At 42.8% G+C, this 11,527-nt stretch overlaps 2 protein-coding genes across 2 annotated transcripts; one reads left to right on the top strand and one right to left on the bottom strand.

Moving 5' to 3' along the window:
• The first annotated feature begins 1,577 nt into the window (after nucleotides 1–1,577).
• Nucleotides 1,578–10,535, top strand: LOC108605576 (CD109 antigen). The gene is made up of 8 exons (XM_017995349.2): nucleotides 1,578–1,642; nucleotides 3,885–4,761; nucleotides 4,831–5,896; nucleotides 6,220–8,919; nucleotides 8,975–9,168; nucleotides 9,230–9,404; nucleotides 9,468–9,573; nucleotides 9,627–10,535. Exons 2-8 carry the CDS (start codon nucleotides 3,905–3,907, stop codon nucleotides 9,836–9,838), a joined length of 5,310 nt encoding a protein of 1,769 aa, XP_017850838.1. The 5' UTR covers nucleotides 1,578–1,642; nucleotides 3,885–3,904; the 3' UTR covers nucleotides 9,839–10,535.
• A 93-nt stretch (nucleotides 10,536–10,628) lies between these two features.
• On the bottom strand, nucleotides 10,629–11,451 carry LOC108605586 (TBP-related factor). The gene is made up of 2 exons (XM_017995360.1): nucleotides 11,246–11,451; nucleotides 10,629–11,190 (listed from the first exon to the last, which is right to left on the bottom strand). Exons 1-2 carry the CDS (start codon nucleotides 11,386–11,388, stop codon nucleotides 10,671–10,673), a joined length of 663 nt encoding a protein of 220 aa, XP_017850849.1. The 5' UTR covers nucleotides 11,389–11,451; the 3' UTR covers nucleotides 10,629–10,670.
• Nucleotides 11,452–11,527: the final 76 nt, after the last annotated feature.

Genomic DNA, 11,527 nt, shown 5'->3' with positions numbered 1-11,527 from the left:
GACACTCCTTGCCGTTGCCGCCTGGCCAACACACACACACACATACATGCAAAAGCACGCGACACACAGACACGAGGTCACTCACTCATACACACACACACACACATATACACATGCATGCGGGTGTAGGAATATGAAAAAAAAAATCGAGCTAGAGCAATAGTAATTATTAGTTGATTTTGCCAGGCGAATTATAGTCAATATACTTTATAACACAACTTCCAAGTCACGAGATTTAAGAAAGTATGTATATACATACATATGATATACATATGTGTGTGTAGTATGTATGTACATATGTATTGAGCATGAGTATCAAGTGCAAAAATAGTAACAGAATTTAAAGCTCTGGGCTGCTCCTTCTATTTCTATTCTTTTTCTTCTTCTTATTGCTAGCCGCGATGACGACAGCGTTCGCGGCAGCAGCAGCAGCAGCGGCAGCGTCGACGACACCTTCGCCTTGCGCTTTTCAATAACATTTACAATTACACTTTTGCACTATTTATGTAATAGTTTTTCAAACGCTGGCGAGTTTTATTTAGCGTGTGGGCGGTCCGCTACATTTACCACTGCCACACGCAACAAAATTTTCACTAATTTGTGTGTATTTTCACTTTTTTTTTTTGCGTAGATTTTATTATTTTTTGTTTTACTACCAGAACTCTACCATCGCACACACACACTCGACCACACACACATGGAGCAACTCGCGACACACACACATATACACTAGTCAATGACGAAATTCTTTGCACAGCGTTGACAACTCTAGGTTCTAGCTCAAGCTCCTCCGACTTTGTGTATGTGTGTGTGCGTATATGTGTGTATGAGCGTGCGTACATGTGAGAGTGTATGAGTTGCCTGGTGCTTTTGTCATAATTTTCAGCGTTTGGTTGAATTCGTTTTAATTTTACACGTGTTCACTGCGTAGAAATGCACACGGTTTGATTAACATAGCAATTGCATTGCCTTTAGTTGCATTATTTTACACATTTTTGGAATTTACCTAGCACACAAAACACAAAAATTCGATTTTTTCCTCGCTGATATTTTCACGCGAATGACCTTACATCACACGCATACAGTACACACACACAAAAACAATCGAGCTGCTTGTCGAATAGCTGTCGATAACACTCGACATGACATGTTGTATCCGAATTATCCGCCGAACATGCCTGAGCCCGGATACAATTTAGGGTTACCATACGTGGCCGGGCGGCAGTACTATTGTAGATAATACTCGCTGGCACTATTATTATTAAGAGGTGGATTATTAACCAAAATAAACAACCAATATATAAAAAACACAATTCATGTGACCTCTGCACACTCTTTTTTAAATATTAGCTTAAAGTTTTGTATCAAATGAACAAAATTAAGAAAATTTAAGTACGATAGTATCGAAATAGTAAGAAAAGCAATCGTTGGTGGTGCCTTGATATCAACCATCGATAATTGTAATATTGCCACCTCCAAGCATAAGTCATCGCGTAGCGGGTGTGGATTTTGCTGCTGTGTTTTTTGTGTTCTTTCATTTATTTAAAATTTAAGTTAAAAGTTTGATTTGTGTTGCTTTAATTATTAAATATAATGTGCCCAAACTGTTGCATAGCGTGAATAGCTAAAATAAATACAAAAGGTAAGTGCAAGTGAGTGAAAATCAATGAGAAAAAAATAAAGCGACCCGCCCAAAATGTTTGCTTTTGCTGTCTGGCTCAAATAACTATGCGTTGTTATTATATCGTTGTTGTTGTTGCCTCCACACATGGGCGTTGACCGAAAATTAAAAAAGAGTTACATTAATATAAGCGTTTGCATTTAAATTTAATAAAAATGCCATGGGAATGTCTGCCAAAAAGGACGCAGGATATTGCAGTAACAATAAGAAAAACTCATACTATCCTGTCTGGCTGTGGACACCTGCTGGGCCAATTGGAAATGAAAATTGGTGTGGCACTCAAATTTCATAGCCATGTGCCATGCGCGAACCCTTGTGAAATTTGCAGCAGGGCCTTTTTGCAATTGCACTTTTGCCCTACTCCTACCCCTAATGCGGTCTTTATACTAATTAATGCCACTTGTCTGTCTGGCTGCATGCATGTGTATGTATGCGTCTGTGCAGCGTCTCTGCAACAGCCGTACAAAAGGGTGGATTACTATGGCCGCTGTTGACTCGAATTATTATTACGTGTTTTCTCATTTTCGTCTCGCTTCTCTCGCTCTCTTGGCATTTGTTTTCATTATGGCCAGTAACTTCTGCTGCTTCAGCGCACACACACAAATGTGCACACGCACACATAGACAAACTGCAGGTATGGTCAGCAGGTAACCGACACTTTATCTTCTACCTCAACATCTCTCTGCGCTTGCCTGTTACCCGGCAATGCGCTCCTTTCAAATGCATTTGCTTTTCTCTTTCTCTCCACCCCATTTAAACATTTCTATTCAGTTTGTTCCTGGGTCAAGTGACTTATGGTCCTGGTCCTGTGTTCTTTTACGCCTCGTAGGGTGCGCTGTTAATCGTGATAAGACTGCAATTATTTATTTTCTTTTAATTTTATGCAACAATGCATCAAAATTTTGACACTCTGCAGCAACTGTTAGTGTATTTGTTAAATAAGAATGAATTTTAAAATAAAATTGTACTCTCTTGTGCAGGAGTGGCCAAGTCCTTGCTCTGACTGCTCTCAGTGCTCACAGTGTTTGTTGTAAATTATTTTATATGTTACTCCCAAATTCAAAATTTGTGGCCGCCCCCTGCTCTTGTGAGTGTAAAAAATTCAAGAATTTCTCTTCCTAATTTTATATACTAAACTAAAATTCCTTTACTAATTTTAGTCTCATTTTCCTTGCCAAGTTTTCTCTCTAGATAAAACTATGCTCCACATAAAATACAAATCTGTATGTATTTGTCTATTTTTTCGAAAATTTAAAACCCTTAGTTGCGCTCCACTTTGCATTTGGTGTATATCCCATATCAAAGACTAATTGCTCTGCGCCCACTTGAAATGACATTTAACTTAAAAATTTGACATATTTTAAATGTTACAAGTGTGTGTGTGTGTGTGTGTCTGTGTTAAAAATCGACAAAGCGGCGGCGTCCCAAAATCCACGCATAGCTGCTGCCTATAAATAAAATGCACGTCGCCCTCGTTTAATGTTTTATGCAGCGCAAGTCTTTAATCTATGGTTATGCTTAGTCCATAAGTTGATTTATACGTCATGGCTACAAGTTCTGAGGCACTTGTGAAAAGTAAAATATGGTTGTGAGTTGTTAAATTATGGGAACAAGCTGGGAAAAGCTATGCTGACATGCTAACAACACAGATTTTTGGTTTTTCTTGTGTTGAACTAATGAGCTGAACATAGTTTGGAACTGACAGACGCATTTTAAATGCGCTATCCAATTCAATTTATAAAACTTAAGGATTTAAAGAGCTTAGGAAAAATATAAATATAATTTAGAACAGATTTATACGATATATACTAGAAACAGCTGCATTCACAACAAATTGTTTTGATGTTAAGCTAATTCCTTTTTTAAAATGCAATTTTAATTTGTATTTTGAACGCATACAGAGTCTCGCACTGTCGGATTTATCGCTTGAAAATGCAAAAGTGCAACAGATTATAATGAATGCATGCTATATGCTACTAGAATAATATTTTGTTGTATTATTTATGGGCTACGCTGTTGCAAGCACAAACAACACGCGGAAATCTGTGAAGCGCAACAGGCAGACGCCGCTAAACGCGCCACAGGGGCACGCATAAGCAGAAACTAAACTGAAATCAAAGCAACTAGCTATATATAGACATCAAATGCACATCATATTCTATACAAAGTGATGCATTGTTGATTGATTTTTATTTCTTTGCAGCGTTGGCAACATTTGGAAATATGCAGCGCTTGTGGCAAGTGTTGCATGCACTGCTGCTGCTGCAGCTGCAACTGACGACAGCACAAATTGATAACAACTACTATCTGCAGCAGCAACAACAACAACAACAGCAGCAGCAGCAACAACAACAGCAGCCGCTGTTGCCAAGCTCCGCCAGCACGCCCTATGACAATACACAGCTCTATGGCGGTAATCCGAATCTCAATCCCAATCTCAATGCAAATGCAAATCCCACGCTCTTCCGCACTGATGGCGCTTATAATGAGCTGGGCCAACAGAATGACTACAACAAGCCACGTCTGGGCGCCTATGATCCCGAGGAGCCGAGCTTAAATCGCGGCAAATCCTCATACAACATCAAGGCTACATTTTTGGATACGCTACATAATCGCGAGCCCACCTACTTTATAGTTGCCTCGCGCATGGTGCGTCCGGGTCTCATCTATCAGGTGTCCGTCTCCATACTCCAAGCCAAATATCCCATAACAGTTCACGCTAGTATCAGCTGCGATGGCGTGCAGATCAGCGGTGATTCCAAGGATGTCAAGGAGGGCGTGCCCGAGACTCTGCTCATGCGCATACCGCCCACCAGCGTCAATGGCGACTACAGACTGCGCGTCGAAGGCTTCTATCAGAATGTCTTTGGTGGCGTGGCCTTCCTGAATCACACGCGTCTGGACTTTAGCCAGCGCTCCATGACGATCTTTGTGCAAACAGATAAACCGCTTTATATGCAGGGAGAAACAGTGCGCTTCCGTGCTCTGCCTATTACTACCGAACTCAAGGGCTTCGATAATGCTATAGATGTTTATATGCTGGATCCGAATCGTCATATACTCAAGCGTTGGCTGTCGCGGTGAGTTTGCCTAGAGAGCAAGTTGCCAACTATATTGCAATTTATTAATATTTTAATCCATGTACACAGTCAATCCAATTTGGGTTCCGTTTCGCTGGAGTACAAGTTATCCGATCAGCCCTGCTTTGGTGAATGGACTATACGCGTTATAGCGCAAGGACAGCAGGAGGAGAGCCACTTTACCGTTGAGGAATACTATCAGACGCGCTTCGAAGTGAATGTCACTATGCCTGCTTACTTCTTTACCACCGATCCGTTTATCTATGGACGTATCATGGCCAACTTTACCAGCGGCTTGCCAGTGCGTGGCAATCTAACGCTGAAGGCCACCATACGTCCCATAGGCTACTTTAGCAATCAAGTGTTGAACGAAAAGTTTCGCTTGGGACGCTCGCCGCTGGAGCAGCAGAATTTGTACCTGGAGCGCGGGCGCTACAATAATCCAAATTTGAATCCACAACAGCCTTACAATATACCCCCACAGCTGCCGCAGGATGGCGTGGATCTGCCGCAGGATACGCTCTATCGCAATCAGTATGTCGTGGAGCGTAACTATCAGTTCGAGGAGCAGTGGCCATTTTGGGTGCGCAAGCCCGAATACTTTGAAAACTACGACAGCTGGCGCAGCACCTATAGAAATGCTTTACCCTTTCTGCGCTACTTCAATGGCACCTTTGATTTTAAATGGCCGCTGCGTGAGCTGGAGCTGCTGGTGCCCAATTTGGCCAATATGGAAATACTTATTACAGCCACTGTGGGTGAAAAGTTCTACGATGAAGTCATCAGCGGTTATGCCGTGGCGCGTGTGTACAATTCCAGTCTGCGTGTTGCTTTCATGGGTGAATCCCCGCAAGTCTTTAAGCCAGCTATGCCATTTACTACTTATATTGCTGTGGAGTATCATGACGGTTCGCCCATTAATCCGAATTTGCTGCGCCAGGGCCTGATGGAGGTCAGCGGCTTTGTAGAGAGTCGCAATGGTGGCAGACGCGATTGGCCCGTTCAACGCTTGCACATGTCGCAGCAGAACGATGGCGTTTGGGAGCTGAAGATTGATATTCGCAACGATTTGAACCTGGATGAGCGCCCACAGTCGCGAGACTTTCTCAATGGCATACAGAATATGCGACTGCAGGTAAGTCAAATAAATATAATCTAATTATATGTTTGCATTAATAATAAAGTGATGATTACAGAATCGCTTGAGTATGCTTGGTGTCCAGGGGTGTCACAGCAAACACTAGCGAAGTTGAGTGGTGCAGAGCCAATGCTGCAATTGTGGATGCGCTGCTAAAGATTGCAGTTCAGTCCCTGCAATCGAAGCTCTGAAACAATTGTAGCATTGGTTGGCTTAGTGTAACCGGGGCTTGTTGTGGCACTCCTGTGCATGAAGTGTATTCAATTGATTTTGTAATCCTTACTTTATTATTAATGCAAATACCAAAATTATCTACGCAGGCTGTATTCTTGGATCCGCGCGGAGAGCGCTTGAGCACGGAGCTGCTGCTTGTATCGCATTACTCGCCAAGGAATCAGCACATTAAGATCACCACGAGCACGGAGCAGCCAGTGGTGGGCGAATATATCATCTTCCACATACGCACCAACTTTTATCTGGAGGAGTTCAACTATCTGATTATGTCCAAGGGTGTTATATTGGTTAACGACAGAGAGACCATCACCGAAGGCATACGCACCATAGCAGTGGTCTTAAGCGCCGAGATGGCACCAGTGGCCACCATGGTGGTATGGAAGATTACACCGCAAGGTCAAGTCGTTGCTGACTCGCTTACGTTCCCAGTCAATGGCATAAGTCGCAATAACTTTACAGTTTATATTAATAATCGCAAGGCGCGCACTGGCGAGAAGGTCGAGGTGGCCATCTTTGGTGAGCCTGGCAGCTTTGTAGGCCTCTCGGGCATTGATAGCGCGTTCTATACAATGCAGGCGGGCAATGAGCTGACCTATGCCAAGATTATAACCAAAATGAGCAACTTTGATGAGCAAACCAATGGCACCTATAAACACATATGGTATTCGCATGAAGGTAATCCCGATGAGCTGGTCTATTTCCCAGCCAGTAGCTTTGGCATTGATGCCAATCGCACGTTCGAGTACAGCGGTCTTATTGTATTTACGGATGGTTATGTGCCCAGACGACAGGATAACTGCAATCGCACTTTGGGCTATGGCGAATGCTTGAGCGGACGCTGCTATCGCTTGGAGAAACGTTGCGATGGCATGTTCGATTGCGAAGATGGCACAGATGAGATTGGCTGCATGATCAGGAATGACACAGAGCTGCTGAACTATCGCAAGTATCGCTTTAATCGCGTGCTGCGGCATTACGAGAACGTTTGGCTGTGGAAGGATGTGAACATAGGACCACATGGACGCTATATATTCAATGTGGAAGTGCCGGATCGCCCAGCGTATTGGATGGTGAGCGCGTTTAGTGTAAGTCCCTCTAAAGGATTTGGCATGTTGAATCGCGCGCTGGAGTATGTGGGCGTCCAGCCGTTCTTTATCAATGTGGAAATGCCCAATGTATGCAGACAGGGTGAACAGGTGGGCATTAGGGTGACCGTATTCAATTACATGACCACACCCATTGAAGCTACAGTCGTGCTGCATGGCAGCCCCAACTACAAGTTCGTGCATGTGGAGGAGGATGGCATTGTGCGCAGTTATAATCCACGCACCAGCTTTGGTGAGCATCAGTTCTTTATCTATCTGGATGCGCAGGGTACGACAGTGGTCTATGTGCCAGTGGTGCCGCAAAGACTTGGAGATATTGAAGTCACATTGCATGTGGCCACGTTGCTGGGCACGGATACAATCAAGCGCATGCTGCATGTGGAGTCCGATGGTCTGCCGCAATATCGTCATCAATCTGTGCTTCTGGATTTGTCCAATCGCGCTTATGTCTTGGAGTACATGCATGTGAATGTTACACAAACTCCAGAGATACCCTATCAAGTGGATCGTTACTTTGTCTATGGCTCCAATCGTGCGCGCATTTCAGTTGTCGGCGATGTCGTGGGTCCCATCTTCCCTACTATGCCTGTCAATGCCAGCTCTTTGCTTTATCTGCCCATGGAGTCGGCGGAACAGAACGCTTTCAGCTTTGCTGCCAATCTTTATACCATTATGTATATGCGTTTGATTAATCAGCGCAATAAAACGCTGGAGAAGAATGCCTTTTATCATATGAACATTGGCTATCAGCGTCAGCTTAGCTTTATGCGTGCCGATGGCAGTTTCAGCTTGTTCCGCTCCGATTGGAACAACTCGGACTCGTCAGTTTGGCTTACCAGCTACTGCTTGCGCGTCTTCCAGGAAGCTTCGTTCTATGAGTGGGAGAACTTTATCTGGATTGATGCCGCCATTATAGAGAAGAACATGCGCTGGCTGCTGCAACATCAATCGCCCGAGGGCGCCTTCTATGAGGTCACCTGGCTGCCGGATCGTAAAATGAATCGCACCAACTTTGCCGGCTATACGCAGCTGCGTAATCGCAACATTACTTTGACTTCCCACGTGCTCATTACTCTGGCTACTGTTAAAGATCTTTCGGGCACTTTGGGCTCACGTGTTGCTTTGGCGCAGCAGCGCGCCATTGCCTGGATTGAGCGTAATCTGCAGTTCCTGCAAGACACCAAGGAACCCTACGATGTAGCTATCACTGCTTATGCCTTGCAGCTTTGCAACTCGCCCATTGCTGAACATGTCTTTGCCATACTGCGAGGACATGCGCGCACTATAGGCGACTTTATGTATTGGGGCAATCAGGAGCTGCCACAACCGCCACGCAAGCTAGAGAATCAAAAATGGTTTACTCTACCACGTCTGCCGTATGAATACGATTCACTGAATATAGAAACAACTGCATATGCTCTGTTGGTTTATGTGGCGCGTCGTGAGTTCTTTGTGGATCCCATTGTGCGCTGGCTGAATGCTCAACGTCTCAATGAGGGCGGCTGGGCGTCAACGCAGGATACAAGCGCTGCATTGCGCGCCTTGGTGGAATATACAGTGCGCTCCAGAATCAGGGATGTTTCCTCGCTGAGCGTTGAAATTGAGGCAAGCTCACAGGGCGGCAAGACGCAGGAGCTGCATATCGATGACACTAATCTGGCGCGTTTGCAGAGCATTGAGGTGAGTGAAAAATATAAATTGTATTTCATTATTTAAATTCTATTTAAACTTACAGATACCCGATGCCTGGGGCACTATCAAAGTGCAAGCCAAGGGCGCTGGTTATGCGATACTCCAGATGCATGTGCAATACAATGTGGATATAGAAAAGTTCCAGACCAAGCCACCAGTGCCAGCGTTCTCACTCCACACCAAAGCTATCTTCCATGGCAGAAATCAGTCGCATATATCTTATGTTGCCTGTCAACAGTAAGTGCGCTTAAAGCCATTTACTTAAACTAAATGCTAACTTGTGTATCTCCGTTTATAGCTGGATAAATACGCAAGAAGCCGAGCGTTCGGGCATGGCTGTGCTGGATGTAGCCATACCCACTGGCTATTGGATGCAACAACAAAAGCTGGACACCTATGTGCTCAGCAATCGTGTGAGAAATTTGCGACGTGCGCGTTATCTAGAGCGCAAAGTAGTCTTCTATTTTGATTTTGTAAGCTGGCATTTAAGTTTGTTATAGTTAACAGTTTTTAATTCAAGTATTTGTTTATTACAGCTGGATCATGAGGATATTTGTGTTAACTTTACCATTGAGCGCTGGTATCCAGTAGCAAATATGTCGCGTTATTTGCCTGTGCGCGTCTATGATTACTATGCGCCTGGTAAGACTAATTAACTAAGCTATAGAACATTTATTTATTGTAATTTCTTACAGAGCGCTTTAATGAGTCCATCTTTGATGCTTTGCCTACGTATCTGCTCAACATTTGCGAGGTCTGCGGCAGCTCACAGTGTCCTTACTGTTCCATCTACAATATGGGCTGGCGTGCCTCCATGTCATTCTCTCTGCTCTTCTTTAGTGTCTTTGTATATCTGCTGCGCAGTCGTACGCATCTAGTGCTCAATATGCTGCAGCTATATACCTAAGCTATATCTCCATACACTCTCTAAACTTTAGTTAACAATACGTCGCCACCCACACACACGATTTACATGTTGAGTTCATTTTAGTTTTTTATTTACGAAATTACATTCCGTCTTTTGATGTTAAACAAAACGAATATTGTACAAAGCAGGAGCAGCAGTCAATACAGCAAACATTATAGTTTTAATACATAAGCAATGAAACTCGAATCAAAACAACAACAAAACAAACAACAAATGCGCTTTCAAAAAGCCGCAACTACAACAAAGTGTCTTGAAAAAACTCACAAATTGCCTTTATTAGCTTGTAGCAATTGTTTTTTATGTTTTTCCTTTTCTGTCTAAAGCATGCATATCACTCAAAATGAATCTATATATTTACAAACAAATTAATAACGTTTAAGGAACCGTCCAACAAAGAAATACTGTAAACAAACTGAATAATGAATCTAATTAGCTAATAAGTTTTATATGTACTTTTGAAGCAAATAGCACCACCTTTGCCTTACAACTTTTGTATATTATATACATATACATACGATTATATAGCCATGTAACACGTGTAGCTAACGATGCTCTCTATCACTTTTTATATATAGAGTAACGACTCCGTCCCCGCTTGAGAGTTAGAAAATTTAAACTTGAAAGTGAAAAAAATTATATCTGTATTTTAAATGTTTTTACTGTAACTGATGAAAATCGACAAATAAATTAAAAAAACATAAAAATTAAATGTTTTTTCTTCTAAATAATTGCATTGTTTTATTTAATATACAATATATAAAATGTTTGCTTATACTTATGGCTATAATAACATGCATACATATACAATTATCTATGTTTTACGAAAACTAAGCAATATAGGCGATATAGCCTCTAGACACTCTATTATATCCTTTCTCGACTTGGCGCCGGTGAAAACCACTTTTCCATTGACGAAGATTAATAAAACAATGCGCGGTTTTACCATGCGATATATTAAACCTGGGAACATTTCTGGTTCATATGAGCTAAACTGACCGTGCACTTGATTTAGATTCTCCAAGCGGATGGGAAAACGCAGATCCACTGTGGCCACAATATTCTGTATCTTGTAATCCACAAACTTTACAGGGAAGCCCAGTTTTTGTAGAATTCGCGCAAATTTGCGAGAGCCCATATTGGCCTCGATCTCGTTACGTGCTCCCGTGCAGATAATCTTACCTGTTCGAAAGATGAGTGCAGTGCATCGTGGACAATGCATACGCATTATTACTCCTCGGAAGCGCTTAGGGGAATACTCTGAATTGCGAGTCCGCGAGTTGATCAACTTTAAATCCAGCTCACAATCTACGGAGAAGGTGGCCACAATATTTCTGTGAAAATAGTAAGTTTATAAAAATTTCATAGTGTTTTTTAGTGGGTGCGCACTGTAGCTTTATCTCGTGCTGTGCATCCTTAGGTTCGATTAGCACAGCTGGCTGCTGTGGCTGCAGTGAGCTGTGTGGATTACCGGCGCTACTACTAGCCGATGGACCTGCGTCTGGTTCAGCAATTTTAAAGTGAAATTGCATCGTTAATAACAAATGCAATTCAAAAAGCCGAAGTTGCAGAAAGACAACAAATAACTACGTGGATGACAGTGTGCCGGATTTTGCGGCGTGGGAAAAAAGTGTTGTTCTTATTTTCAATGTTATATCGATAGCGGCATCT

This window comes from Drosophila busckii, chromosome 2L, assembly GCF_011750605.1.
Source record: "Drosophila busckii strain San Diego stock center, stock number 13000-0081.31 chromosome 2L, ASM1175060v1, whole genome shotgun sequence".
Classification (NCBI taxonomy): Eukaryota; Metazoa; Arthropoda; class Insecta; order Diptera; family Drosophilidae; genus Drosophila; species Drosophila busckii.
Note: the sequence above shows the minus strand (reverse complement) of the source record. Positions and strands in the feature narration are given on the sequence as shown.